We start from the raw sequence: 26,125 nt of genomic DNA, 5'->3' as shown, positions 1-26,125 counted from the left end.
TATATTTTTTTAATACACACGGATACATATTAGAGTTGGGTGATGGTGGTGGTGGTAGTTGTTGTTTGTCTTTTAACACCACATACATGTTTTGATTAGTTTAGCCTGGTAAGACTTTTTAAGATTAGAACTAACATGCAGTGTAAAAGTGCCTAATCCTTTCTTTGGAACTTACTGGGTGTTCCACAAATTAATATTAAAATCATGCTGATTTTAAGCCTCTCAGACATTTGAGGGGAGTGCCTTAGGAATTCTTTATCATTCAATGAGAACAGTTCACTAACTCCTTTAGTTCTTCTAAAGCTATCAGATTAGTCAATCACCTAAAAATAACTAGAATTGCACTCCCCCCAACACACGCATACACACTGTGTGATGGAGGTATCACCATAAAATGTCATGCAATTTTATTTGACTTATTAATTTCAGAGTATCCACACATGGCCCTTTGATACAGTAGCTGCCAGAGTGCTCCCAGTCTACACTGCACAAGCAAAATAATTTAGATGAGCCCAGAAACTCTTAAGACATTCACATAATTCTTTCCAAATTGCAGCAGCGAGTTTTCTATCAACTTCCCTGAAGGCTTCTTAACGAATATCTTTATTTCTTTGGATTAGAATATGAAACGACGCAGGCGTCGGGATATTCTGCGTGTACAGCTGGTACGAATATTTGAACTGCTGGCAGATGCTGGTGTCATTAGTCACAGGTCGGTATTGGATTTTGTTTTTTAATAACTTTGGAATGATTAGGGAATGTAATTTTTTTTTCATGAGACAAAAATATATCTGTATATCACTCTAAACATTATTTACTGAAGATGTGTCCAGTACATTAACCAGTGACCCCCCAAAAAAAAGAAAATATGTATTGAAAAATCTACCATTCAAACAAGATTGCTTTAGACAAAAGATGAGTTATAATGTATCTAGGATTTTAATATTAGTAAGAATCTAGTTATCTAGGTAAGTGGACATACCCAGTGAGTAGCCTTTTTTCCACAGATCTGACAATTTCTTACCTTGTTTTTGAAAGCTGTTTTTTCTCATCTTATAAAAATGACACATTCAAAGACTAGACATTATAAGACTTGCAGATTTATTTCAATGAACTGTTATCTGTCCTGCTGAGAAAAATTATGAAATCCAGATAGTTTTTAACTGTGTTTTCCATATTCACAAGTAAAACTGTAAAACCTAAGATTTTTGCTGGAGGACAGATGAAAGGCACCTTGATATTAGGATGAGCCCTTAGGGAAATTCTGTCAGCTTTGTATTGAGAAGTAACTGTTTCCTTAGGAGGAAAAAAAATGGATCTAACCATTTCTAAAAAATGTAACTGAAAAGAGATCTTGAGAAAAAATGCATTGATAATCAAACAGGTGTAGTAACTGTATTAATTCTGCAGAACACAGTTACCTCAGTATTTTTCCTGTTTATTTCTTAGTGTACCTAACAACTTTCATAGTTAGCATTAAATGCTTTCGACAGCACTTTCAAAATAGAGCTTTAATCAAAGAGGATTTAAACCATTGATTTACTTTTTCTATTAAATGAAAAGCAGTGGAAAAAGAGAAACATTCTGTTTTCTGCCCTCCACAAAAATTAAAACAGTGGAATTTGGGAAAGGTAAAATTGAAACTTGCTGGACTTGATGCAAAAAATTAACAACCTGATACATAGCTGAATCATTTTTTGTTGTTGTCATCATTGCTTTTAATGTAATATTAGTGAATGAGGAATTTTTGAATGATTATATTTTTTGTGAACTGTAAGGTTGTGTTATATTTTAAGTTCTAACTACAACAGTGATACTAGGGAGCAGTAGTGGTTTTTAACACACTCGTGTATTTTCTTTTTGTTTTGTTTTTTTTTTTTTTTTTTAAGAGAAATGTATGTAAGGCTGTAGCTGTTACAAAATTTTTTATTAACCTTGGTTAAGGAAAAAAAGATGAATTCCAAGTGCCAAGAATACAAGGATCTTTGTTTTATTTACCCATTGAATCCCATGTGCCTGAAGCATGTATGTTGAGTGAATGAATGTTTTATTTTGGTGCAGGTTGGTTTCCCATCCACTAATGGCCATGCCCCAGAGTTTCAAAAACACTCATTTAAGGAATAAAGGAAAAAAAATTTGGTCATGCATTCATTTCAACACAATTTTACTGTTGTTGACTGATATTTTTAATATACTGTATTACCGTTTGACCTCCTTACATTTGTTTTCATGGGTTTAGAATGTTTGTAAAATGCTATTCACTACTAATTTTGGTACAAATTTATTTTTACTTTTTAAGTCAGACTTTTGGGAAGTACTTTTCAAACATAACAAGGAAAAGCTGACCAAAATAAATACGAAGGTAATAACTAATCATTTATCCAGCTCTTATAGTTCACTAAGTGTTTTCATATATAGTAACTCATTCATATTACCTTCTGGAGTAGATACTGCTCACATGCTTAATAACTAATAGAATGAGACTGGAATCCAAGACTTCTGGCTCTAAATATCCTGTTTCCAGGCATAGGTCCCTTTCCTCAAAGAGAATCTTACTGCAGAGATTCTTAAGGCAATGTGGAAACCAGCACTCACCCCAACTCTTACTTGAATTCACTTAAATTTTTGTATTCCCAATAATATCTATCATGGTCTCTTGCCGAGAATAAGTACCTGATGGCTATTTAATTGATTATGTTACAGGCATAATATGAATAGGCATAGTGACCATGAGAATGTGGAGAACTCAGGTTTATTCATTTTCAAACTGATCTCCATCCCATACACCTCCCTATTTCCTTACTACAAAGATATGCTTTTTGATGAAGAGAGCATAATACTTAGCACTCAGAATAATTGATTAAAGTTAGATAAGGAATTGAATAATGTAGAAAGCAATAGTGATACTTTTGTGGACCAACTAGCAGCATCTATATATTTAAGTATGCCAAATTTTTGCATATTAAATTGCATACTGCCATGTCCATGCAACATTTAATACATATCATTCTGATTTTGATTACTAGGAATTTGTCTCAGTTTAAATTATAACTTTAAATCATATTTTCTTATATTTTATTTTCTTCAATATTTTCAGTGCAAGTGGTGGCCTTGATAATGAAACACATTTCCTCAACAACACTTTATTGGAGTATGTAGATTTAACTAGACAACTTCTGGAAGCAGAAAATGAAAAAGACTCTGACACACTGAAGGATATACGATGCCATTTTAGTGCCTTAGTGGCGAATATCATTCAGAATGTTCCAGGTATTAATTTCAGTTTTTTAGAACATTATTGAATATTAAGGTACTGTCATAGTTTTTTTCTTGCCTCGAGGTTTTCTAATCTAAGTTGATAAAACAAGTGTGAACATACTGGAAAAATGTTAGAATAATGTAAATGGCAAGAGTTTGTATTATCTTTGGATTAGTGTCAGTGATCAGAAAGCAAAAGCAACCCAGCAGAGATTTTCAACCTATGAAAGACACTGACACAAAAATCTGAAGAAAGCAATAGAATAAGCTCTTTGGACAAGCATGTTCTAGACTCAGTGATCAAAGAGAATAATCCCCTAAATGTACTTGAGAATAGAATTAATGAGTTATTTCTGAATAATGGGAGAAGGTCATAGATATGTTATATAGTATAATAAGGATGTAGTGTGTTGATTGATTCATTTAACACATAGGCCTATTTTTCAGCACGTATTTCAGGAACTGGTTTAGAAATATGGAAGAATCAATTGCATTTTTAAAAACCTTAAATTGTTTATGAGTACAAGACATAAAAATGTGACTATAACCTTTGGTTATGTATAGAATGTAAATATAAATGTTCCTTTTTCTTTCTGGAAAAAATGCTTTGTTACTATAGATGGTATATGCATACAGTTGATTTTTAAAGTGAGAGCATGGGTTTTATTTTATAGAAGGGTCATTCATTAGTGCTAATCACTTTATTACATAAGTTAATTTCAAGTGCAGGAGCCCTATCATGAACTTTGAGGGGAAGTGATGTTATTTAGAAGGGAAGAGAGCATTTTTTCTCTAAAATTTTTATCTGGAGCTCACTAATGTAAAAATAGGTTTATTTTTACACTTTTCTACTCTTCTTTATTGGTTTATTGTGACACTGTTAAAATAAATGCCTTCAACAAAGATTGATACAGAGAACTTGTAGACTAGAATTCCAGTGCCAAAAGAACCCTTGGAGGTCATCCAAACCAGTGGTTTTCAAAGTATGTTGTTTCTGAGAGCTGTGAAGCTCTCTGGTGCCATCAGCAGGAGGCTGCAGAATGAGTTTGGGCTCCAAGCCTTCCCTCCTTGCTTCAATACATAACTCTTCTTTTATCTGTTCTCTATATCAAGATTCCATATAAGATTCCTTTTATAAAGACAGCTTTGCTGCTGAAAGAATACAAAGTTTAAAAACAAGTTACCAGAGATATGTTCCTGTCCTGGCCAAGCTTACCAGGAAGTCATGGGCAGCTGGGGAGCAGTAGGGACCTGATGCCAAGCTCTGTGCCAGCCTGTGCGCACTCTTCTGCCTGCCATGAAAGTTCTGCTCACCAAGACTGCCATTTTGTTTCTGTGACTTGTGTATATGTAAATGATTCTGTTACTGGGGAGGGGTTTTGGTAGGTTAAATTGAAAACTTTTTCTTGCTTTCTTTTTTTATATTGTCTATTCAATTACAAACAAGTTGACCTGCATGTTAAAGTAAAAGGAAATACATTTTTTTTCTGTCAATTTTTTTATTTACAGTGCACCAGAGAAGAAGCATTTTTCCTCAACAGAGCCTTCGTCACAGTCTCTTTATGCTGTTCAGTCACTGGGCAGGTCCTTTCAGCATCATGTTTACACCCTTGGACAGATACAGTGATAGAAATATGCAAATTAATAGACATCAGTACTGTGCACTAAAGGTACTTACTTAGAAATCTGATTTCTTTTTCTTATGTTAAGAGCAAACTTAAATTTTTTTATGTCTCTCAGTGCTTGATATTATTATAAAAAGCATAGGTATTTCTTCAGAGAACCTGAGAGTATTGGAATATGTATTTGCTTGCCATAAGTTTATTTAAATATATAAAATATAATGCAAGAAAATTCCAGAATCTACGAAAATTTAAACTCCATTTCCTTAAAGAATTGAGGTTAGCCTCAGAGAAATATTTTCTTTCCTACTTAAATACTTTCTCTTTGTCCTTTTTTTTTCTCTTTCAGTACTGTTCAAACTCCTTGTCTAATTTGGTATCATGATATTTATTTCCTACCAATAATAAATTTCTTATTTTAAGAATTACTATTATGATTTTCTTTTGTATAGAAAAATATTAAAGATATGTGTGGCTAGATAAGCGTAAGTAAAAATATGTTGTCTCTTCTCATTAAGCAACCAGCATTCAACCACGTAAATTTTTTAAATGTAATTTTAATATTATTGTTTGAAGGCTATGTCTGCTGTACTATGTTGTGGCCCTGTTGCAGATAATGTAGGACTTTCATCAGATGGCTATTTGTACAAATGGTTGGATAACATTTTGGACTCTCTGGACAAAAAGGTAATTATGACAATTCCCACAAAATTTCCTAATAAGTTATCATTTTAGTATTTGGAGTTAGTATGTGGTCCACAAAAACAAGTCAGTTTTTACACAAGCAAGGTAATAATTAAATGCCAAATTATGTTGTGCAAAAATTAACTAGGATACTAAAATCTAAGAAAGTTATAATTTTTATTTATTAATCTTCATTTGAATAATTTCAATTTGCCTTTCATATTACAGGAATAATAAATAATGGTATATATAAATCTCATAATAGTGTTCTAACTCTATAAATAAAATATTAATGCAGAATACATTGGGCTCCATGAAAGAAATATGTTATTTGCTATATTTAATTTTATTCTTTGTCCACTCTTCAATTAATCATTCTTTCTTTCCCTCCTTAAATTTCATATTGTACACACAGAGACTACTCAATTAAAATAGAACTTATATTTTTTCCCTTCAGAGTAAATTTTCTATTGGGTTATCAAAAACAAGATAAAGCTTGATAACAATAATTTGAGAGGTTAATAGCTCACTTTTCTGAAAGCATTTTATCACTATTCATAGTCATCAACTGCCTGTGGGGGGCTCTGCTTTAAGAGAGAACTGTGCTACTAAGAGTCTTGTGTAAACAGCAGCATGCCAGGATAATTTATCCCTGTCATTCTTTCTGCTGACTGAATAAAATGAGAAGGAGCTGAACAAAAGGAGTCTGAATTTTGTGATGAAATATGCTAAATATATACCCTCCATTACTTTAGTAAAAATATAGGGAAATAGGCAATTAAATGACATACAATTTTCTCTAGCATGGGAACTTTTGTGACTTTACTTAGGTTCATCAATTGGGCTGTGAAGCAGTTACATTGTTGCTGGAGCTGAACCCTGATCAGAGCAACTTGATGTACTGGGCTGTGGATCGATGTTACACAGGATCCAAGAGGGTGGCAGCTGGCTGCTTTAAAGCCATAGCTAATGTGTTCCAGAACAGGTACTTTAGATAAATCTATTGTATTCATAGATAAATATGGATATCTTTCATATTTTAGTGAGATATTTTAAAGAAAATGTTTCCTTTTGAGTTCAGAAATACTAAGAAAATTAGTATATTCTTTCCTTAAGCTAGAATTAAATTTAATCAAAATAAGGATAATGATCACCATGCGTCTGTTGTTGTACCTATTGCCTTAAAAAAAAATAAGTACGTGATCTCCTAGGCTTAGTTACATACTTACAGCCTTGTCCTTTGTATATCATAATCCAAACCGGCAATATTTATTAACTGGTGTGAAAACCTCTAAACATGAAGTCATTTACCTAACATGTAGCATTTGTCCCTAGGGATTATCAGTGTGACACAGTGATGCTCCTAAATCTGATACTGTTTAAAGCAGCTGATTCTTCTAGAAGTATCTATGAAGTTGCTATGCAACTTTTACAGGTTTGTAAACAAATGTTAATTAAAATATTTTTTTTTACTTAGGATTTAATGAAGCGCCAATAATTTACTCTTGCTTTTAAAGTATACTAATACTAATATTCAGCTTTATTTTTCATAATGAGGTATGATGTCAATTCCTGATTAACAGAAATAGAAGACAAAGACAATATAGGTCATTTTACTCTAAATTAATACAAACCATAAAGAAGTGTATTGTAGAGAGATTACATATATTACTTCCCTCCCCCCAACACACATGCAGAAATATGTATATGTGTATATTCGAAGGTACTTATAAAAATTGAGTGATTTGGGCCTTTGTTGTACATGTAGCTATTTCTGTGTAGCAGATAAGAGTGTGAGTCAAATATTTTTTGAGAGCAAAGTGAAAAACATTTAGCTGTTTTATGATATCCTTGTATAACTTTTCTTTATTAGACTGAGAAAAATAACAGAGAGTTAGCTTACCAAGCATGGATATTTCATTATGATACAATATTTGACTCACTGACAATAGGATGAGATTCCTCTTTCTTAACCAAGATAAGATGATAGAACTCAATGATACGCTGGTTTTTCCAAAGGTGTTGAAGTGGTACAGATGCTGGTAGAACCATCTTAGCAAGTATGCTCTAATGCCTTTGTTAATTAAGTGGAAAGTTCAGTAGTTCTGTATATCTTTACATAGTATGACGTCGAATTGATTTTTAGCTAATATTCCATATTTAATCTGTGATTAACCAAGATCTGCTTGAAGACTTTTTTCACTTGTATGTGTTTTATATAGTCATAATTTTGAGCTAGAAAAGTTGTAAATCTTTTTCAAGTAATTGTACATTAAGTTGCTGAAGTTATTTTCAGACAGTGCTGCTAACCTGAATTGGTGGCATTAAACACAAGGATTGTAAATTCTTCTTAACAGTCATAGGCTCTTCTGCAAACATTTCCTAGAATTAGAAATTAACATTTGAAAACCTTCACAGTATATAGTCAATACAATCTATAAACTGGATTATTTCTTGGGAGAACAGTTTATTTTATTTTTTTCCGTTAGAAAATTTAATTATAACTGAAATTTAGAGGACCATAAAATCTTAACTGTAATTGATGGTTGATGGAATTACATTCCCTTAGATTCTGGAACCAAAGATGTTTCGCTATGCTCACAAACTGGAGGTTCAGAGAACTGATGGAGTGCTCAGCCAGCTGTCTCCTCTGCCTCATTTGTATTCTATGTCATATTACCAGTTGTCAGAGGAATTAGCAAGGGCATATCCTGAGTTAACTCTCGCCATATTCTCAGGTATGATCATTTGATTTGTTAGTTGTTTTTTTTCAGCAATCATTTCTAAAAATCTACTTTTAAAAAATTTAAAATGTATTAAGCTTGATTTGGAATAGAAACAAAACATGCCTTTGTGTAAGAAGTGAGTTGCTTTCTTTTAAATACGAGCTCTCAATAATAGACAACGAAACTTAAATTTCTTATTAGTGGAGTCTTCACAGAGCTTCATACCTTGCCCTCCCCTCTCCATCCCACAATTCCCCCAGTAAAATAGAGTGGGGATTCAAGTACAATTTTAAAATGTTTGTTTAGTAGACATAGAACTTCCTGAATCTTCTCATATACATTTTATTTTGTGCATGGGCCTTTCTTTAATTATAAAGATGGGCTGGGAGAAGAGAAGCAAGATGGAAAAAAAAAAATGGGTGTTGTCGATTACCTGATGCTGCTTATCTTAGAGTAAGGATTGGTTAATCTCTCTCATCAGGTTTCTTTCTGTTAAGTGAAACCTCTGGTCATAGAGCTAGGTCCTGCACTGCCTTACGTAAAACTTGGTAGAATCCCACATTGTTTTCTAGTCCATCTTTCTTTCCTTGGGGTCAATAAATATTCCTGCCAGGGACTTGTGGAGCATCAGAGCTATGTATCAGGTAAGATGAATTATCTATCTGGATTTCCCAGGACTCAGATTTAGAAGAAACTCCAATATACCTCTGATTCAGCCTCCACCCAGGGAAGGTATTGCAAATGGCCTCATAGTGCCTTATCTTTTAACTGAAAAGTTTTAATTATGGTACATAAGACACTCACTAGTTTTTCTGCTTACCACCTGCGGTAAGAACTTATTCCAGTCTCAGTACTGGACATGCCCAAGCATTGGAATCCAGGGGGTTACAGAGTTCTGCTGTGGGTCGTTTCTTTCATTTGGGCTCAAGATATAGTGGCTTAACCTCCTTGGGACATCTTTCCATAGTGCCAATTTTAGCAGTAGAAATTGTTTCCCATCCCTAATCGACCTGAATGGAACAAAACAGCTTAAAATCATCTAACATACATTTCTTAAGGCAGCTTATCTGCTTGGTTTGTACTGGTATGTGGCAGCAACCATGCCCCTCCTCTTTCCCTGCTCCCACGGTCCAGATCTTCCAAGATGAGGATGTGGATGGTCATCAGCACAAAGTAGTGGCTGCTCCAACACTAGTTTTGCTTCTGCTGGGCTTCTGCCAAAGGCTCCTGCACAAGAAAGCATTGGAGTCCAGTTGGATATCAGAGATCATATGGATTGGTCAGAAAGCCAACTGTAAACATCCCCACAGATCAATTTTGTCATTTTTCCTTCAGTTCAGTCTAAAGACATTTTTCTTGTTAGCATCTGCCAATTACCTTTAACTCCCTTTCTTGAAATTGTTTATTGTAAACGAAAACATAGCCCCTAAACATGAACAGATTCCATATATAAACCTAAACGTACACAGTATAATTTACTTTTCCCAAGTCAAGATGAGCATAGTATTCATTAGGAATTTTATTCTATAGATGCAGATATCAAGATAAACTGCCCATTTTAAAAAATTGAGGGCAGAGTTACTTCCTTTGGTTGGAACCAGTGCAGTTGTCTTTAAAAACTGTTGTCATTTCCCCATCCCTTCCCATGTTTGATCTCCACCTCCTTCTCCTCAATACCTACTGCTATTGCCTTCTCTGCCCTTTCACCTTGCCTCAAGTATCTACATTCACTTTTTCTATCTTCTCAGACCTCATGCATACCTTAGATCTTCATAGGTGACCTTCAGAATTCGTTAGTTGTGAATTTCCTCTCTGTAAACTCACCAAAGACCTTCTGACTGCTTGATCTAATCTTTCAGTCTTCAATCACTTTGCTACTTTGCATAGCAACTGGTGTTAACCATGTTACATTTCTTGAAATTCTGCCCTCTCTTGATGTCCAGAAATTTAATGTTTCCTGGTTTTCCTCCTACCATGGACTATTTCTTTTCTGTCCCTCTTGGTGGATTCTTTTCTTCTATCCATATCTTAAGTACTGGTGTTCCCAGAGTTCCCTCCTGGGCCTCCTCCTCATGTGACACCTTTTCCCTAAGGGAGGCCGGACACAGTCATGGCCCCAGCCCCCATACGTGCTGCTCTCCCTGGTTAGGGTCTCTTCACTCAACTGCTTTTCAGGACTCCAGGTCTGTTTTTCATACTAAAGATAAAAGTTGGTGTGTTAATAAACACATTCTTGTAAAAGTTGAGAATTGAGCATAGCTACACATCAGGCATTGAACTGTGCACCTCATTGGTATGATATTGAATTCGCAAAATAACCCCATGAGGCAACAACATTTGCTGTCTTCTTTTTACAGATTAAGAAATTGAGGATCAGGGATTGACAGATTTGCCCAAGGTCAGGCAGCTTTATGTGGTAGAGCTGAGATTCAAACCCAGATTTGTGTGATTCCAGAGCTGCAGTTCTAAATCCACACTTACTCCTTCTAATGAGTGAAGAAGTACAAGCCCTAATGGGGAGAAAGGGAGGGGGCAGAGGAGAAAGAAGATTTTTATTTGAAGTAGTTTATGGAAATTAGACAGTATATAAGGACACATGGACCTTGGAATCAAACTTCTGTTTGAATCCACTGCCACTCGGTAATTGTCTGACCTTGGGCAAGTAATTTGACTGTCCCCCTCATAGCTTTGTTGTGAGCTATTAAATGATAAGTATGTTAAAGTAACTGGTACATCATGGACATTTCCCCTTAGAACCAAAAGTATGTGAGAATCATGGGTCCATTTAAATTAATCACTGTATAAATATTTTCTTTTATCTTGCAGTTACATTTATTTATTTTGACCACTGAAAGTATTTTATATAAAAAGTAAGGATGTGATTTATTTTACCTAATTTTTGTTATCATGTCGTTGAGGCCAAATTTCTTAAAAGGAAAAACAGTACTCATAATTTTTAAATGTAATGAACAGAATCTGGCTTCTTATTCTTTAAGAATGAAATGTTCCCTCAATCTTGAGGGCTGCTCTTATGAAACTTATTTCTGTAAGGGGAAGATAAGCCTACCTATAATTATCCTAAGAGTCACCCCCAGAGAACCTCTTTTGTTGCCCAGATGTGGCCTTTCTCTCTAAGCCAACTCTGCAGATAAAATCATTACCCTCTACCCTATGTGAGACATGACTCCCACGGGTGTAAGTCTTCCTGGCAACGTGGGACATGACTCCCAGGGAGGAACCTTGCCTTGGCATCATGGGATTGACAATGCCTTCTTGACCAAATGGGGGAAAAGATATGTAACAAAATATGGTAGCAGTAGCTAAGAGATTTCAAGTAGAGTTGAAAGGCTATTCTGGAGGTTACCCTTAAACAAGTTTCAGCTGGATATTGTGGATTGCCACAGTATGCGAAGTCCTAGCCATCAGTATTCATGAAAACTCCAAAGAATACCTAGGGATCTAACTGAGGCTCTATAAAAGTTTCACTCACTAAGTTTATTTTTCAGAAAGTTAAAACCTCCGGATTGTCCCTATGCCAGATAAGCCCTGAAACCCACAGGTACCAGTCTCTCCCAGAACATCAACCAGTTGCATCCCCTTACCCCATAATGTCAACACCCCTTACCAACATGGTTAGAATGGTCATTGCCCAAATACTCCTGAAGTTTGAGAGAATGATCAAATGAGAGGGAGGAGTTATAACAGAGAAGATAGATTTAACAGTTGATTATATTAGTCTCTAATGTATTGGAACAGCTAGAAGGAAAAACCTGAAATTGTGGAGCTATAACCCATACCATACTTTGAAATTTCCTCTATAACTGTTTTTTAAACTGTACCTTGAAATTTATAACTTTTCTGCATGTTATATTTCACAATTAAAAATATTAAAAAAAACAGAATGAAATGTTCTTGAAACTAACTACAAGTCAAAAGCAACTGAAATTACATCAGTTGTTCCCCTTTTTGCCTATTTTTAATTATAGAGATAAGCCAGAGAATTCAGACAGCTCATCCAGCTGGGAGGCAAGTGATGCTGCACTATCTTTTACCGTGGATGAACAACATCGAGCTGGTGGACTTAAAGCCTTTGCCCACAATAAGGCGACATGATGAAGATGAAGATGATTCTTTAAAAGACCGAGAACTTATGGTGACAAGCAGGCGCTGGTTACGAGGTGAAGGCTGGGGGTCACCACAAGCCACTGCAATGGTTTTGAATAATCTGATGTACATGACAGCAAAGGTAAAATGAGTTTTGTATTGGTACTTGCTACACCAAATTTTGACTATTAAGTTAGGCATTAATATTGTTAGAAATAGACAAAGGGATTAGATAATTCTGTGATAACTGAACAGAAACACATTATAAATTTCTACTTTAGAAAACTTTTTATTAGATAGAAAGTGTGTTTTTTTTTTCCACTAAGTCCATATGTAATTAATGATATTTATGTTTAGATTTATTGAAGGAAAAGGTTTTTCTCAAGTATGGAAAATATTAAAGCTGTCTAATATTTCAGCTGTGCTGAGTTTGACTTTTACTAGACAGTCATTACTGAAGTATCTGTTATGTGTACTATGTCTAGTATGGTGATGAGCTGGCCTGGTCGGAGATGGAGAACGTGTGGACCACACTTGCAGACGGCTGGCCAAAAAACCTGAAAATAATTTTGCATTTTTTGATCAGCATTTGTGGAGTGAATAGTGAACCAAGCCTCTTGCCTTACGTACGTATTTAAGTCCATTTAACCTGTCTTTCTTTGTTTTTAATACATTTACCAGATGTCTTGTCATGTCAGAGTATGGCCTGGCATAGAACAGCTGAGGCAAGGCCAGGGCCAGAATGAACAAGAGTCAGGAAATAAAACATGGACTTATTAATTCATTCAACAAATATTACTCAGCACTGTTACAGGCCAGGTGCTCTTCTAGGAGCTGAGGATTACAGATTGTATTCTTTGTACCTAAATTGTTGAATGCACAACCAGTAAGTTAATAAAGTGTAGTTATGATGAGAACTACAAAGGAAAATGGTGGAATGATGAGAGTGAATAACCTAGGAATCATAGCTGTCTGGAGGATTTGTGTTGGTACTCCAGAGAAAGTGATATTGATGCTGATATTGGGGATGGTTATAGTTCCTGCTAAGCAGGAGCTGGCATTGGGATGTTAGAGCAGGATAGAGAGTAAGAGCTCAGTTCTTCCAGTAGTACGTAAACCTGCTGGAAGCAAGGGAAAGCATAGCAAGAGATATAAAACACAGAATATAAGTCTTTGCCTTCCAGCAGGAAGGAGGACAAACTGTATCACTAAATCCGGCCAAATTAAGAGAACAGTATAAAACTACCAAACCTGAGGGGTAAATTGAATATGTACGTATCTCTGACACCTGTCAGACACACTGACCTCCTTATTGGTCTGCTCTCACACCAAGCATTTCCACCCCGGGACCTTGGCACTTACTTTCCCTCTCTTTCCCCAGATGGCTCACTTCCTCATCTCCTTCAAGTTTTTTTTCTCAGCTTACTGAGACCTTTGCTGGCTATCCTATTCTAAAACTGCAAATGCCCTCCCTCCACCATTTCCCTGCATGCACACTCTTCTTTTCCCTTTCCCTGAACTTCCTAGCACTTATCATCTAATATATTATGTATTCTGCAAATTCATCTCATTATTATTTGTCTCAACCCAATAGATTGTGAGCTCCTTAAAAACAGGAATCTTCACCTGTTTGGTTATTGCTCTATCCCCAGTGCCTAGAGTAATGCCTGCCACCTACAACATGCCCATTAATTGGATGAATGAATGACTGAATTGGGGAATTAGAAGTGATAATTTCAGGAAGCCAAGATGAAATTCAAGGACTAGCCAGGAATTTAAACGGAGTCATATTTTAATGGTGATAATTTCTTAATTACTGCTTCCTAAGAACTTATAGACCAGGCATGGTGAAAGTACTTCATCTACATTATTTCATTTAATTCTCAGAATACATCTTTGAGCTTATTAAGATTACCACAGTTTTACAGATGAATAAAACAAGGTAGAACACCAGCAGTGAATAATCTGAAAAGAAAGCCAAGGAAACAGTCTATTTTACAATTGCATCTAAAAGAATAAAATATCTAGGAATAAACCTGGGATATGGAAGACTTGCATACTGAAAACTACAACAAAGCATTGCTGAAAGAAATGGAAGGAGACCTAAATAATTGGCAAGACAGCCTGTGTTCATGGATTGGTAGACTTAATATTGTTAAGATGCCAGGCCTACCCAAAGCAATCTATAGATTTGATGCAACCCCTATCAAAATTCCAGCAGCTTTTTTGCAGAAATGGAAAACCCAGTCCTCAAATACATATGAATAGCCAAAACCGTCTTGAATAAGAACAATAAAGTTGGAGGTCTCATGCTTCCTGATTTCAAAACTTACTACAAATCTACAGTAATCAGAACAGTGTGACACTGGCATAAGAACACAATTACAGACCAATGGAATAGAACTGAGAGTCCAGAAATAAACCGACACATTTATAGCCAGTAGATTCTGACAAGGGCGCCACATCCACTCAATGGGGAAAAAATAGTCTCTTCAACAAATGATGCTGAAAAAAATGGATATCCACATGCAAAAGAATGAAAGTGGATCCTTCCTTCATACCATATGTAAAAATTAACTCAAAATGAATCAATAACCTAATTATAAGAGCCAGAACCATAAAACTCTCAGAAGAAAACACAGGGGAAAATTATCAGGACCCTGTATTTGGCAATGGATACTTAGAAATGACACCAAAAGCACGAGAAATGAAAGATAAAAAAAAAAGGTAAATTGAGTTTTCATCAAAATTTAAAACTTTTGTGCATCAAAGGACATTATCAAGAAAGTGAAAAAAGTGGGAGAAATTATTTGAAAATTATGTGTCTGATGAGGGTTTAATATCCAGAATATATAAAGAACTTCCATACTCAACAACAAAAAGACAACTCAAAAAAATGGGCAAAGGACTTAAGTAAAAATTTCTCTAAAGAATGTATACAAATTGACAATAAGCAAATAGAAAAATATCCAATATCAGTCAGTAGGGAAATAAAACTCACTACCCCAGTGAATAATAATGCTTCATACCTACTAGGATGGCTATTATTTTTAAAATGGAAAATAACAAGTATTGGCAAGAATGTTGAGAAATTGGGATCCTTGTGCATTCCTAGTGGTAATGTAAAGTGGTGTAGGAATTGTGGGAAACAGTTTGGCAGTTTACTCCTCAAAAAGTTAAACATAGAATTACCTTATGATATAGCAACTAGACTTTTAGGTGCATACCCCAAATGTGCTAGTTTGTATATATTATGTTCCCCCAAAGCCATATTCTTTAATGCAGTCTTGTGGGGACAGAGGTATTAGTGTTGATTAGGTTGGAATCTTTTGATTGAGTCTTTCCATGGAGATGTGACTCCATCAACTGCTGGTGAACTGTTTGATTAAATCATTTCCATGGAGATATGAGCCCCACCCATTCAGGGTGGGTCTTGATTTAATCACTGGAGTCCTATAACAGAGCTAACAAACAGAAGGAGCTCAGAGCAGCTGAGAGGGACGTTTTGGAAAGAAACTAAGAGCTGACACTGATGCTGACAATTGGAGATGTTTGGAGACACTAGCCCAGAGTTTCCTTTGGAGAAGCTAAGAGAGGACCCTGATGCTTAGATGCACAGGAGCTGAGGATGCTAAGAGAGACCCAGAGATGTTTTGGAGAAAGCTATTTTAAAATGCAACCCAGGAGCAAAGGATCAGCAAACGCTAGCCACGTGCCTTCCCAGCTGACAGACATGTTCTGGATGCCATTGGCCATTCTTCAGTGAAGGTATCATCTTGTTGATGCCTTAGTTTGGATACTTTTATGGCCTCAGAACTGTAAATTTGTAACTTAATAAACCCCCTTTAGAAAAGCCAATCCATTTTCTGGTATTTTGCATAATGCCAGCACTAGCAAACCGAAACACCAAAGAATTGAAAGCAGGGACTCAAACAGATACTTGTTTACCAGTGTTTATAGCAGCATTATTCACAAAAGCCAAAAGATGTAAACAACCATCAACAGATGAATGGAAAATTAAAATATGTTATATACATACAATGGAAAATTATTCAGCCTTAAGAAGGATGAAGTTCTGTTATGTGCTGCAACAAGAATGAACCTTGAAAAAAATTATGCTAAGTGAAATAGGCCAGACACGAAAAAGACAAATATTATATGATTCCCCTTATATGAAATGTCTAAAATAAGTAACATCACAGAGATAGAAAATAGATTAGGGGTTGCCAGAAAGGTCTGGTGGGAGTGAGAAGGGTGAATTATTGCTTAATGGGTACATAGTTTCTGTTTTTGGTGATGAAAACGTTTTGATAATGGATATTGGTGATGGTAGAACAACATTGTAAATGTAATTAATGCCACTGAATTGTACACTTAAAAATGGTTAAAATGTCAAAGTTTAAAAAACAACAAGAAAGCGGAGAGAAAAGTAATCCCCTCAAAGTCATACAGCTATCCATCTCTGTGACTTAAGAGGGCTGAAATTCCAACCCAGGTCTGTTTTTGAAAAACCAGTAAACGCTTCACGTAGAAGGAAGTGGAGTTAGCATAGGTGATGGAGGTGGGTGGCTTGAAGACTTGGTAGGATTAGGATTGGGAGTGTCAGTCGGAGATCTTCAGTGTGGCAGAGCAAAGACAAGAATGCACATGGCATGTTCACAGGTTACTGAGCCTGTGAACAGAGAAAATTTGTTAGCAAGTAGTGAGTTGGAGAGATGTAGAAGGTCACTTGTCAGTGGACAACCATTATAAAATTTTTGGTGTGATGTAATGAAGCATATTTTAAGATTTGTCTGTAGAGCACCTACAGCAGTGCTTCTCATATATCCCTGTGCATATTAATCATCTGGGCACCTTGTTCTGATTCTGGTTCTGGAGGTGGGGGTGAGGCCTGAAATTGTGCATTTCTTTTTTTTTTTTTTTAATTTTATTTTGAAATAAATTCAAACTTAACAGGAACAGTTGCAAAAACAATACAAACCCCATACACAGAACTCCAGCATACCCCTCCCCCCTCCCCCAATACCCCCATCCGCCAGCTTTAACATCCTGTCGCACCATTTCTTTCTTTCCCTCCCTCCCTATCACCCATCATCTATTGCTCTGTCTTCTGAACATATGAGAGCAAGCTGCACACATCCTTGAACAAACAATATAATTCACATATACATTTCCCATGAACAAGAACATTCTTTAATGCAGTCCTATTAAGTGCTGTTCTAGTTTGCTAATGCTGCAGAATGCAAAATACCAGAGATGGATTGGCTTTTATAAAAAGGGGGTATATTTGGCTACACAGTTACAGTCTTAAGGCCATAAAGTGTCCAAGATAACACATCAGTAATCGGGTACCTTCACCGGAGGATGGCCAATGGCGTCCAGAAAACCTCTGTTAGCTGGGAAGGCACATGGCTGGCGTCTGCTCCAGAGTTCTTGTTTCAAAATGGCTTTCTCCCAGGACATTCCTCTCTAGCAAGCTTGCTCCTTTTCAAAACCTCACTCACAGCTGCACTGAGTTCCATCTCTGAGTCAGCATGTTTATATGGCTCCACTGATCAAGGCCCACCCTCAATGGGTGGGACCACGCCTCCATGGAAATATCCCATCAGTTATCATCTACGGTTGGGTGGGGCGCATCTCCATGCAAACAACCTAATCCAAACATTCCAATTTAATCCCCACTATTATGTCTGCCCCACAAGATTTCATCAAAGAATATGGCTTTTTTCTGGGGGACATAATACATTCAAACTGGCACAAGTGCATCTAAGAATTTCAAGAATTTCAACATTGATACAAAGCTTACATTCTATATTTCCTTTTTTTTTCTTATGTCCCAACTGTGTCCCTTTGAGCCTCCTCTCCTCCATCCTCAGATCCCACCCAGGATCATCCTTGGCATTTAATTGTCATTATCTATTTAGACTGTCTTTTTTTTTTTTTTTTTTCAATTGTGAAAACATATATGCAGCCTAAATCTTCCCATGCCAGCCCCTCCCTAGCATTCCATTAGTGGGATTAATCACATTTAGAATGTTGCAATGCCATCACCTTCCCACCATCCATTACTAGAAATTTCTCTTCACCCCAAACAGAAACCCTACACTCATTTCTTAACTCCCCATTGCCCCTTCCCCCATGTCTCATAACCCATACTATACTTTCATCTCTATGGTCATATTCTCTGATGCTTTCTTTGTGTTTACCATGGGGCTTAAAGTTAACCTCTTAAATCTGTAACAATCTTGTTTTTCTTTGATACCAACTTAACTTGAATAGGACACATAAACTATGTTCCTATACTCCTCCATTCACCCACCTTTATGTAGTTCTTGTCAAAAATTACATATTTTACATTGAGTCCAAAACCACTGATTTATCATTATAGTTTATGTATTTTAGATCCTGTAGGAAGTAAATAGTGGAGTCACAAATCAAAAATACAGTAGTATTGGTATTTATATTTACCATGTGATCTTTACTGGAAATCTTTATTTCTTCATTTGGTTTCAGTCATTTGTTTAGTGTCCCTTCCTTTCAGCCTGCTCAATTCCCTTTAGCCTTTCTCATAGAACTGATCTACTGGTGACAAAGTCCCTCAGCTTTTGATTATCCGGGAATGTTTTCATCTCCCCCTCATTTTTAACCTCCAGGTGTTTGTGAATTTTCTGAGTCCCTGATGGTTATTGACTTCTGTTTGTATTCCACTGCGGTCAGAGAATGTGCTTTGAATAAATTCAATTTCTTTAAATTTATTGAGGCTTGTTTTATATCCCAGCATATGGTCTATTCTGGAGAAAGTTCCATGATCACTAGAGAAGAATGTGTGTCCTGGTGATTTGGTATGTAATGTTCTATATATGTCTGTTAAATTTCTCTCTATCTCTCTCTCCTTTCTTTGTTTCTCTGTCGGTAGGGCTCCCTTTAGTTATCTGAAGTAGGGCAGGTGTTTTATTAGCAAAATCTCTCAACATTTGTTTGTCTGTGAAAAATTTAAGCTCTCTTTCAAATTTGAAGGAAAGTTTTGCTGGATAACGTATTCTTGGTTGGAAATTTTTTTCTCTCAGAATTTTAAATATGTCATGCCACTGCCTTCTTGCCTCCATGGTGGCCGCTGAGTAGTCACTACTTAGTCTTATGTTGTTTCCTTTGTATGTGGTGAATTGCTTTTCTCTTGCTGCTTTCAGAACTTGCTCCTTGTCTTCAGTATTTGAGAGTCTCTGATCAGAATATGTCTCGGAGTGGGTTTATTTGGATTTATTCTATTTGGAGTTCGCTGGGCATTTATGCTTTGTGTATTTTTGTTGTGTAGAAGGTTTGGGAAGTTTTTCTTAATTTCTTTGAATACTCTTTCTAGACCTTTACCCTTCTCTTCCCCTCTGGGACACCAATGAGTCTTAAATTTGGACATTTTATTTTATCTATCATATCCCTGAGTTCCATTTTGATTTTTTCGATTTTTTTCCCCATTCTTTCTTTTGTTCTTTCATTTTCCATTCTGTTGTCAAGGACACTGAATCATTATTCAGCTTCCTCTACTCTTGTACTATGAGTATCCAGAATCTTTTTAATTTGGTTGACAGTTTCTTTTATTTCCATAAGATCATCTATTTTTTTATTTACTCTTGCAATTTCTTCTTTATGCTCTTCTAGGGTCTTCTCCATGTCCTTTATATCCTGTGCCATGCTCTCGTTGTTTGTCTTCAATTCTTTGATTAATTGCTCCAAGTACTGCGTCTCCTCTGATCTTTTGATTTGGGTGTTTGGGTTTGCGGTCTCCATATCATCTGGTTTTATCATATGCTTTAAAATTTTCTGTTGTTTTTGGCCTCTTGGCATTTGCTTTACTTGATAGTGTTCTTTCAGAATATGAAAAACAACAATCTCTAATTTGTCAGATCTACAGCTTGGTGGCATACACTTTCTCTAACCAGCAGATGGTGTCCTCGAGTCATCTATTCCCCTCAAGTCAGTTCTCCCCAACTTTGTCTTTGTGGTGTGTGGGGGTCTGATTCTTGTGGGGTTCAATTGGTGCACCAAGTTTGGGTGTGTTGTTGGTGCTGTCCGCCCTGATTGAGGGGCATGTGTCTGAGCAGTTAGGGAGACAGGGCAGCTTTAATAATCAAACCTCCCAAGTGTTCCCGGAGATTTAAGGCTGTTCCAAGAGTCTAAGACTTCATTTCAGTCTTGGCACAGATCGACTCTGCCACTGACCCATGAGTCCTTGGTATTGGCGTAGGGTCCCTGGGATTTCCGAGGGGTCCCTCTTCTCAGCCGTGCTCTTCCAGGACCTCTGCTGAGGGAAGGCTGTGCCACATCACAAGTGCATGCCTGCCCTCCAGGGAAGCTCTGGGCTGCCGGGCCGTGCAGGGGCATTCCCAGCCTGCTGTAAAGATGGCTGAATGGGGCGTGTTAATTTCCCCCTTTTTGCCCAGCTCTGCCTTCCCAGCTCCTGGACAGTTTGCTGTGGGTACACTAAAGGCTGCTGTCCATGGCCAATGTTGTGGCGTGTGTGCGGTGCTGCAGGAAACACTCCCTGTCACACTGGGACCCTTGACGTGGCTCTGGGCTGTGGCTCCCGTCCCGGGCAGGAGTGTCCCTAGCGCACTGGGAAGATAGCTGCAAGGGGCATGGTTTCTTTCTCCTTTTGGCTCCCCTCTGCCCTCCTGGCTCCGAGACAATTAGCAGGGGATGTGGGAAGGGCTATCTTCCATGCCAGATATTGAGGCGTTGGCGCAGCCTGTTCCTGCCACGCTTCACTGCCCGGTTCTTGCCACCGTATCCACAGCCACTCCTGGGTTTATTTGTTTTTTAAAAAAAGAACTAGTCTGTCTCCAAACACCAACCCACAGTTTCCCCACACCGCAGCAGGGCTGCTGGACTTTCAGCTGGCTCACTCACTCATTTCAGAACGCAGACTCCCAGTTTCACCAAATGCATGGTCCCTGTGGATTTAGCAGACCTTGTCCGACTGGTGCATCCCTAGAACTGGTGTTCTGGGTCACTTTCTGGCTTTTATCTAGTATTTTTCACAGACGTGTTTTTTTGCCCTGTCTCATCTAGTCGCCATCTTAGGTTCTCCCTGATTCTGCATTTCTAACACTCTGGATCATGATGCCTGAGCTGCTAGGACCACCACCTGAGTAGTAAGGTTAAGAGGGGTGAAAATAGAGTTAGTCTGATCAGCTAGTAAGCAATTGCAGTGATATTTCATATTTCAGTATTACTTCATACTAGGGAATTATTTAATATCTACCACGAAATAAGATTTTTGCACTTAAATCAGATTATGTACTAGTCATTTTTAAGTGCTTTATAAACCTTAGCTCATCTCACCCTTCCAACAAGTAGTTGCAAGTTAGTTCTAGTACCTTGCTCTGTAACTTTCTCTATACTAGGTTGAATATGGAGAACAGAGAAGGTAGAATAAAAGAGAAGTGAGGGGTTTGAAGGCTTGCTAAATAAAAATAGGGGAAAAATCTGAGGACCATATTAACCCAAAGCTTTTCCATTAAAAAAAAAACAAAACTGTTGAATAGAAAAGTAGATTTGTAAAGGAAGTTAATAAAATTGTTGTGGGAACCATTAAACAATACATTCAGTTTATCCTAATTAGATATAATATTGAAGGTTGAAGGAAGACAGTTTTTATGGTCAATTTATCTTATTGCAGAGTGATGTCTATTCAAAGTTAGATTGGACTTATTCATCTGCCACTTAAAATTGAACTAACTGATAAAATTTGTCACAAGAAAAATTTAAGAGATAAAAATTTTGCTTTTCATTTACTGAATGATTTCTTCTTGACAGGTGAAGAAAGTTATTGTCTATTTAGGGAGAGATAAAACAATGCAGTTGCTGGAAGAATTGGTGAGTGAGCTGCAGCTGACGGATCCCGTCAGCTCAGGAGTCACTCACATGGACAATCCCCCATATTACCGCGTCACTTCCAGCTATAAAATCCCTTCTGTCACCTCAGGTGAGAAGTTACTTAAAACCATGATTACTTTGTAGCCAAGGAGCTTTACATAATTGTTCATTTCAGCAGGTGCTCCTGTCTTTAAACATCATCATCATCATCAAGAAAACAAAACAAACGTGAGTCATGAATGGTAATTAATTTGACAAGACTTGGTGTAAATCTTCATATGAGTACAATTTGACATGTAAGGACTCTAAAATAAATTGTAGAGGGAAACATCGTTACATACTATTCAGAACTGGAATGTAGATTTGTATTTCCCAATACAAAAAATGTATTTTTAGTGAGTGTAATGTGTGTTAAATTTATAAAAAGTTTACTTATTTAAATTACTATAACATCATATTATAATCATTTGAGTATATGTTATATGTCGTATCCAGTCATGTGAGAGTATATATTTACATGTATACACATATAATTATTTGAGTTAAAGACACTCTATCCTTAAGGGAATAACTTCCATTGTAATTCAATATAATTGCAAGATTATTGTCACTCAAAGTATATATTAAATATTTTCAGGTAATAACAATGTTATCAGTATAATTAGAAAACTTTTAAATTATATCTCTATACCTTCCTTACCCTGTTTCCAGAAATCTTGTTATCTGGATGTTGGTACTCTCGGACTGGTTCTCTCTATATTTTTTAAGCTTTCATTGTCTGTTTTCCATCTTTTTGTTCTACTTTCTAGGGAATTTCTAATAACCCTTCTATTGGATTTTTCATTTTGGCTAGAATGATTATAATTCCAAAAAGCTTTTTTTAAATTAGGAAATTTTAGTAGCATCCTGTACTTGTTTCATGGTTGGACTACTTTTTTCTGTCTCATAAAGTTATACTTTTCTTCTCCTAGTGTAAGTCTCCATTTTCTTTAAAATTATTGTTTGTGTTGATTTTTCTGTCTTAAAGGCTTTTCTCAAAAGCCTACCAATTTTTCATCTTTTCATAAAGAATGGAGTGTTAAAAAGTTGATTGGGTGTTCTTTAGGTGTTCTTAGAAGTCACTGACTGTTCTTTTCATTGTAGCGTGATTTTAGTGATGTCAGTGTCTGTAGGTCTTTTCTTTTGGACTAATCGGATTCCCCAGAGTCACCTGCCTAGATTAGAGGGTGTAGGTGTGTGTATGTGTACATACACGTCATACACACATATATATGCACACACATAAAGCTTTCTGGAAGCCCAATGGGGTTAGAAGAATATAGGGGGTACAATCTCAAATTTTAGTATGCATATTTTTACTTAATCCTCCTGTTCTCAGTATGGTGTCCCTTCCTTCAGTTGTACCTGGCATGCCCTAGCCCGGCAATCTTCTGCTCTACTCTTATCAAAAAACACTTCTAGGGGTATGGCAGAGACAGTCATCCATCCACAGGGGGCGGAGTGATAGAACTGAACAGATTTTTTAACCAATCCTCCTGTTTTTGGCACCACCTTCCCCCCACCCTCCCCCACATCCAGAGATACTTGGAGCTTCTAATCACTGAGCCTTTTGGTGTTTCAACAATATGAAAGTTTCTTGGTTTCTCCCACTATCAGTTTAGGAGTCAGCCTTCTTAAAACTTAATTACTTCTTGTCTGTTTATTTTCTAATATCCAAAATTTAGTTTCTTGTGTCTTTTTTCTCTTTCTCTTACTCACTATGAGCACATTCTTTTTTAAAAATTACTTTGTTTTATTTTGGTGGATTTTTGACATCTGTAATTTGAAATCTTTTGTTTTCATCGAGTTATCCCAGGTTTTTAAATTCACAGGTACTGTTTTACCTTCTGATTTACAGGAACTACTTCCAGTAGCAATACAATGGTAGCTCCCATGGATGGCAATTCCGATAATAAGCCCATAAAAGAGAATATTGAGGAGAGGTAAGTGTTTCTCTACTCATCATCCTTTCTGTTTAACAGATACTGATTTTTGTCAGAATAAATGAATATAATTTCTGTTTTGGAATTTGTAATTTTTTGGTTTAAAATCCTAGTGAAGAAATATATTCCCATTTTGGACATTTTCTATATTGTTTCAACATTAAAGATGCTGACATGCTAGATTTTATAATATTCTCTAATGGATCATAGGGGAATATGGTCAGTTACTTGCTGTGTTGCTTACATTTTTAGATTTTTCTAAATGGATATTTACTCTGCATGTTTTATATGAAACAGGTTTCACCAGAAAATTATGACCACAACTATTTAAGAGGAATCTTTAAATAAAATAATTGACTTAAAAGCTTAAGCTTCTGAATTTTAAAGTGGGAAGTAATGCATATCATAGTAATCTTTTGTTACTAATTTTGTATACTATCTTTTATTTTAAAACAATGAAAGTGAAACATAAAGTATAAATGCCATTTTACCATGAACCATGACTAACTTCAGTGATCATTTCCATAGCTATGTGCACCTTGACATCTACACTGGACTGAACAGTCATTTAAATCGTCAACATCACAGACTAGAATCTCGATACAGTAGCAGCTCTGGAGGCTCTTATGAAGAAGAAAAAAGTAATAAATTCCAAATGTTTTTTGTGACTTTAATGGCAAGTTGTATTATTAATTGCGTTAATGTTAACAAATTATTTTTCCAGAAAATGGCTTCAAAATAGAATATTTAACTGCCACTAGTAGTGTTCCAATGTAATCTGAACTATCTTGATTTTAAGAACCAACCTGAGTGGGGAAATTTTCTTTAAAGCACAGGATCCCTATTGAAATACCAAAAGAAACATAAGAATTGGTTCCTAAGAAATGCCACAGAGCAAATACTGGCAACAGACTCGTTTCTTGAACAAGCTTGCTCCTTCTCCACAGATTCATATTTTACTAAAAAAAGTTCTCCCATGCAAATGCAAAGTGAATGATCTACCTGAGTCTCACTGTAAACTAAGGTAGGGTAGACTAGAAACACAAGCTTTCAGACTGTAAGGGGACCCTGAAGATGATCTGGTCTGTTCTCCTCGTTTTATATGTAATGGAACTGAGGTCCAGAGAGGTTAAGTGACTTACCTACGTCACACAGAATTCACATTTCCTGACATTTTTTATTGCACCCTGCAGCCCCACAGTGGTAGAGAAGATTTCCTGCTAAGATGGGTTTGTGTTGGCCCCATCTCAGGACATTTAGGACCAAGTGACTCACCAAAAGTCCTCACCTATATTGTGGTCTCATGGCTTGGACATCAATTATGGAATCCTAATGCAGTACTAATGTAGTTTTGCTTTGATATAAAGGATGGAACCTGACTAGATATCTCTTTCTTTCTCTGATTTACCCAATTTGATATTTGTTCCCAGGTCTTCCTAGCAAATGGATGTTGAAATAATGGGAAATTATTTTTTCACTATCAAATGCTATAAATAGTTGGTGTCTTCTATTAGAGTTTGCTTTTACTGGCAGAAAATAGATGGTGTAGAAAATGAGATCATTTTATTTTGATAGGTGATTCAATGCCACTTTATTCTAATTGGCGACTGAAAGTGATGGAGCATAATCAAGGAGAGCCACTACCCTTCCCACCAGCTGGAGGCTGCTGGTCACCACTGGTGGATTACTTGCCTGAAACGTCATCACCTGGATTACCTCTTCACAGGTGGACTACAGTGTCATTCCTATTTCATATGAACCAAATTGCTGCTTAACACTTTCAGCTTTCTTTATGCTATCTGACAACACAGAATGAAAGCAATCTTCTTTCTTGAGATAGTGCAAAAAATAAGATCAATGTGTTTAGATTTTAGGAAAT

General features: G+C 36.4%; 1 protein-coding gene across 8 annotated transcripts in view; it reads left to right on the top strand.

The window, feature by feature from the left end:
- The window catches only part of FRYL (FRY like transcription coactivator), a 289,611-nt gene that overhangs the window by 190,361 nt on the left and 73,125 nt on the right, over positions 1-26,125 (top strand). For all 8 annotated transcript variants that reach the window (XM_037829764.1, XM_037829770.1, XM_037829766.1 and 5 more), the window contains 13 exons: positions 621-712; positions 3,098-3,270; positions 4,768-4,928; positions 5,457-5,567; positions 6,395-6,549; positions 6,900-6,999; positions 8,134-8,302; positions 12,277-12,536; positions 12,880-13,020; positions 22,205-22,373; positions 24,162-24,246; positions 24,775-24,887; positions 25,822-25,972. In XM_037829764.1, coding sequence (XP_037685692.1) covers positions 621-712; positions 3,098-3,270; positions 4,768-4,928; positions 5,457-5,567; positions 6,395-6,549; positions 6,900-6,999; positions 8,134-8,302; positions 12,277-12,536; positions 12,880-13,020; positions 22,205-22,373; positions 24,162-24,246; positions 24,775-24,887; positions 25,822-25,972 — 1,880 coding nt within the window. The remainder of the gene's footprint in view (positions 1-620; positions 713-3,097; positions 3,271-4,767; positions 4,929-5,456; positions 5,568-6,394; positions 6,550-6,899; positions 7,000-8,133; positions 8,303-12,276; positions 12,537-12,879; positions 13,021-22,204; positions 22,374-24,161; positions 24,247-24,774; positions 24,888-25,821; positions 25,973-26,125) is intronic.

Source organism: Choloepus didactylus, chromosome 3 (genome assembly GCF_015220235.1).
Source record: "Choloepus didactylus isolate mChoDid1 chromosome 3, mChoDid1.pri, whole genome shotgun sequence".
In the NCBI taxonomy this organism is placed as follows: Eukaryota; Metazoa; Chordata; class Mammalia; order Pilosa; family Megalonychidae; genus Choloepus; species Choloepus didactylus.
The sequence above is the reverse complement of the archived record's forward strand: the minus strand, read 5'-3'. Positions and strand labels throughout refer to the sequence as shown.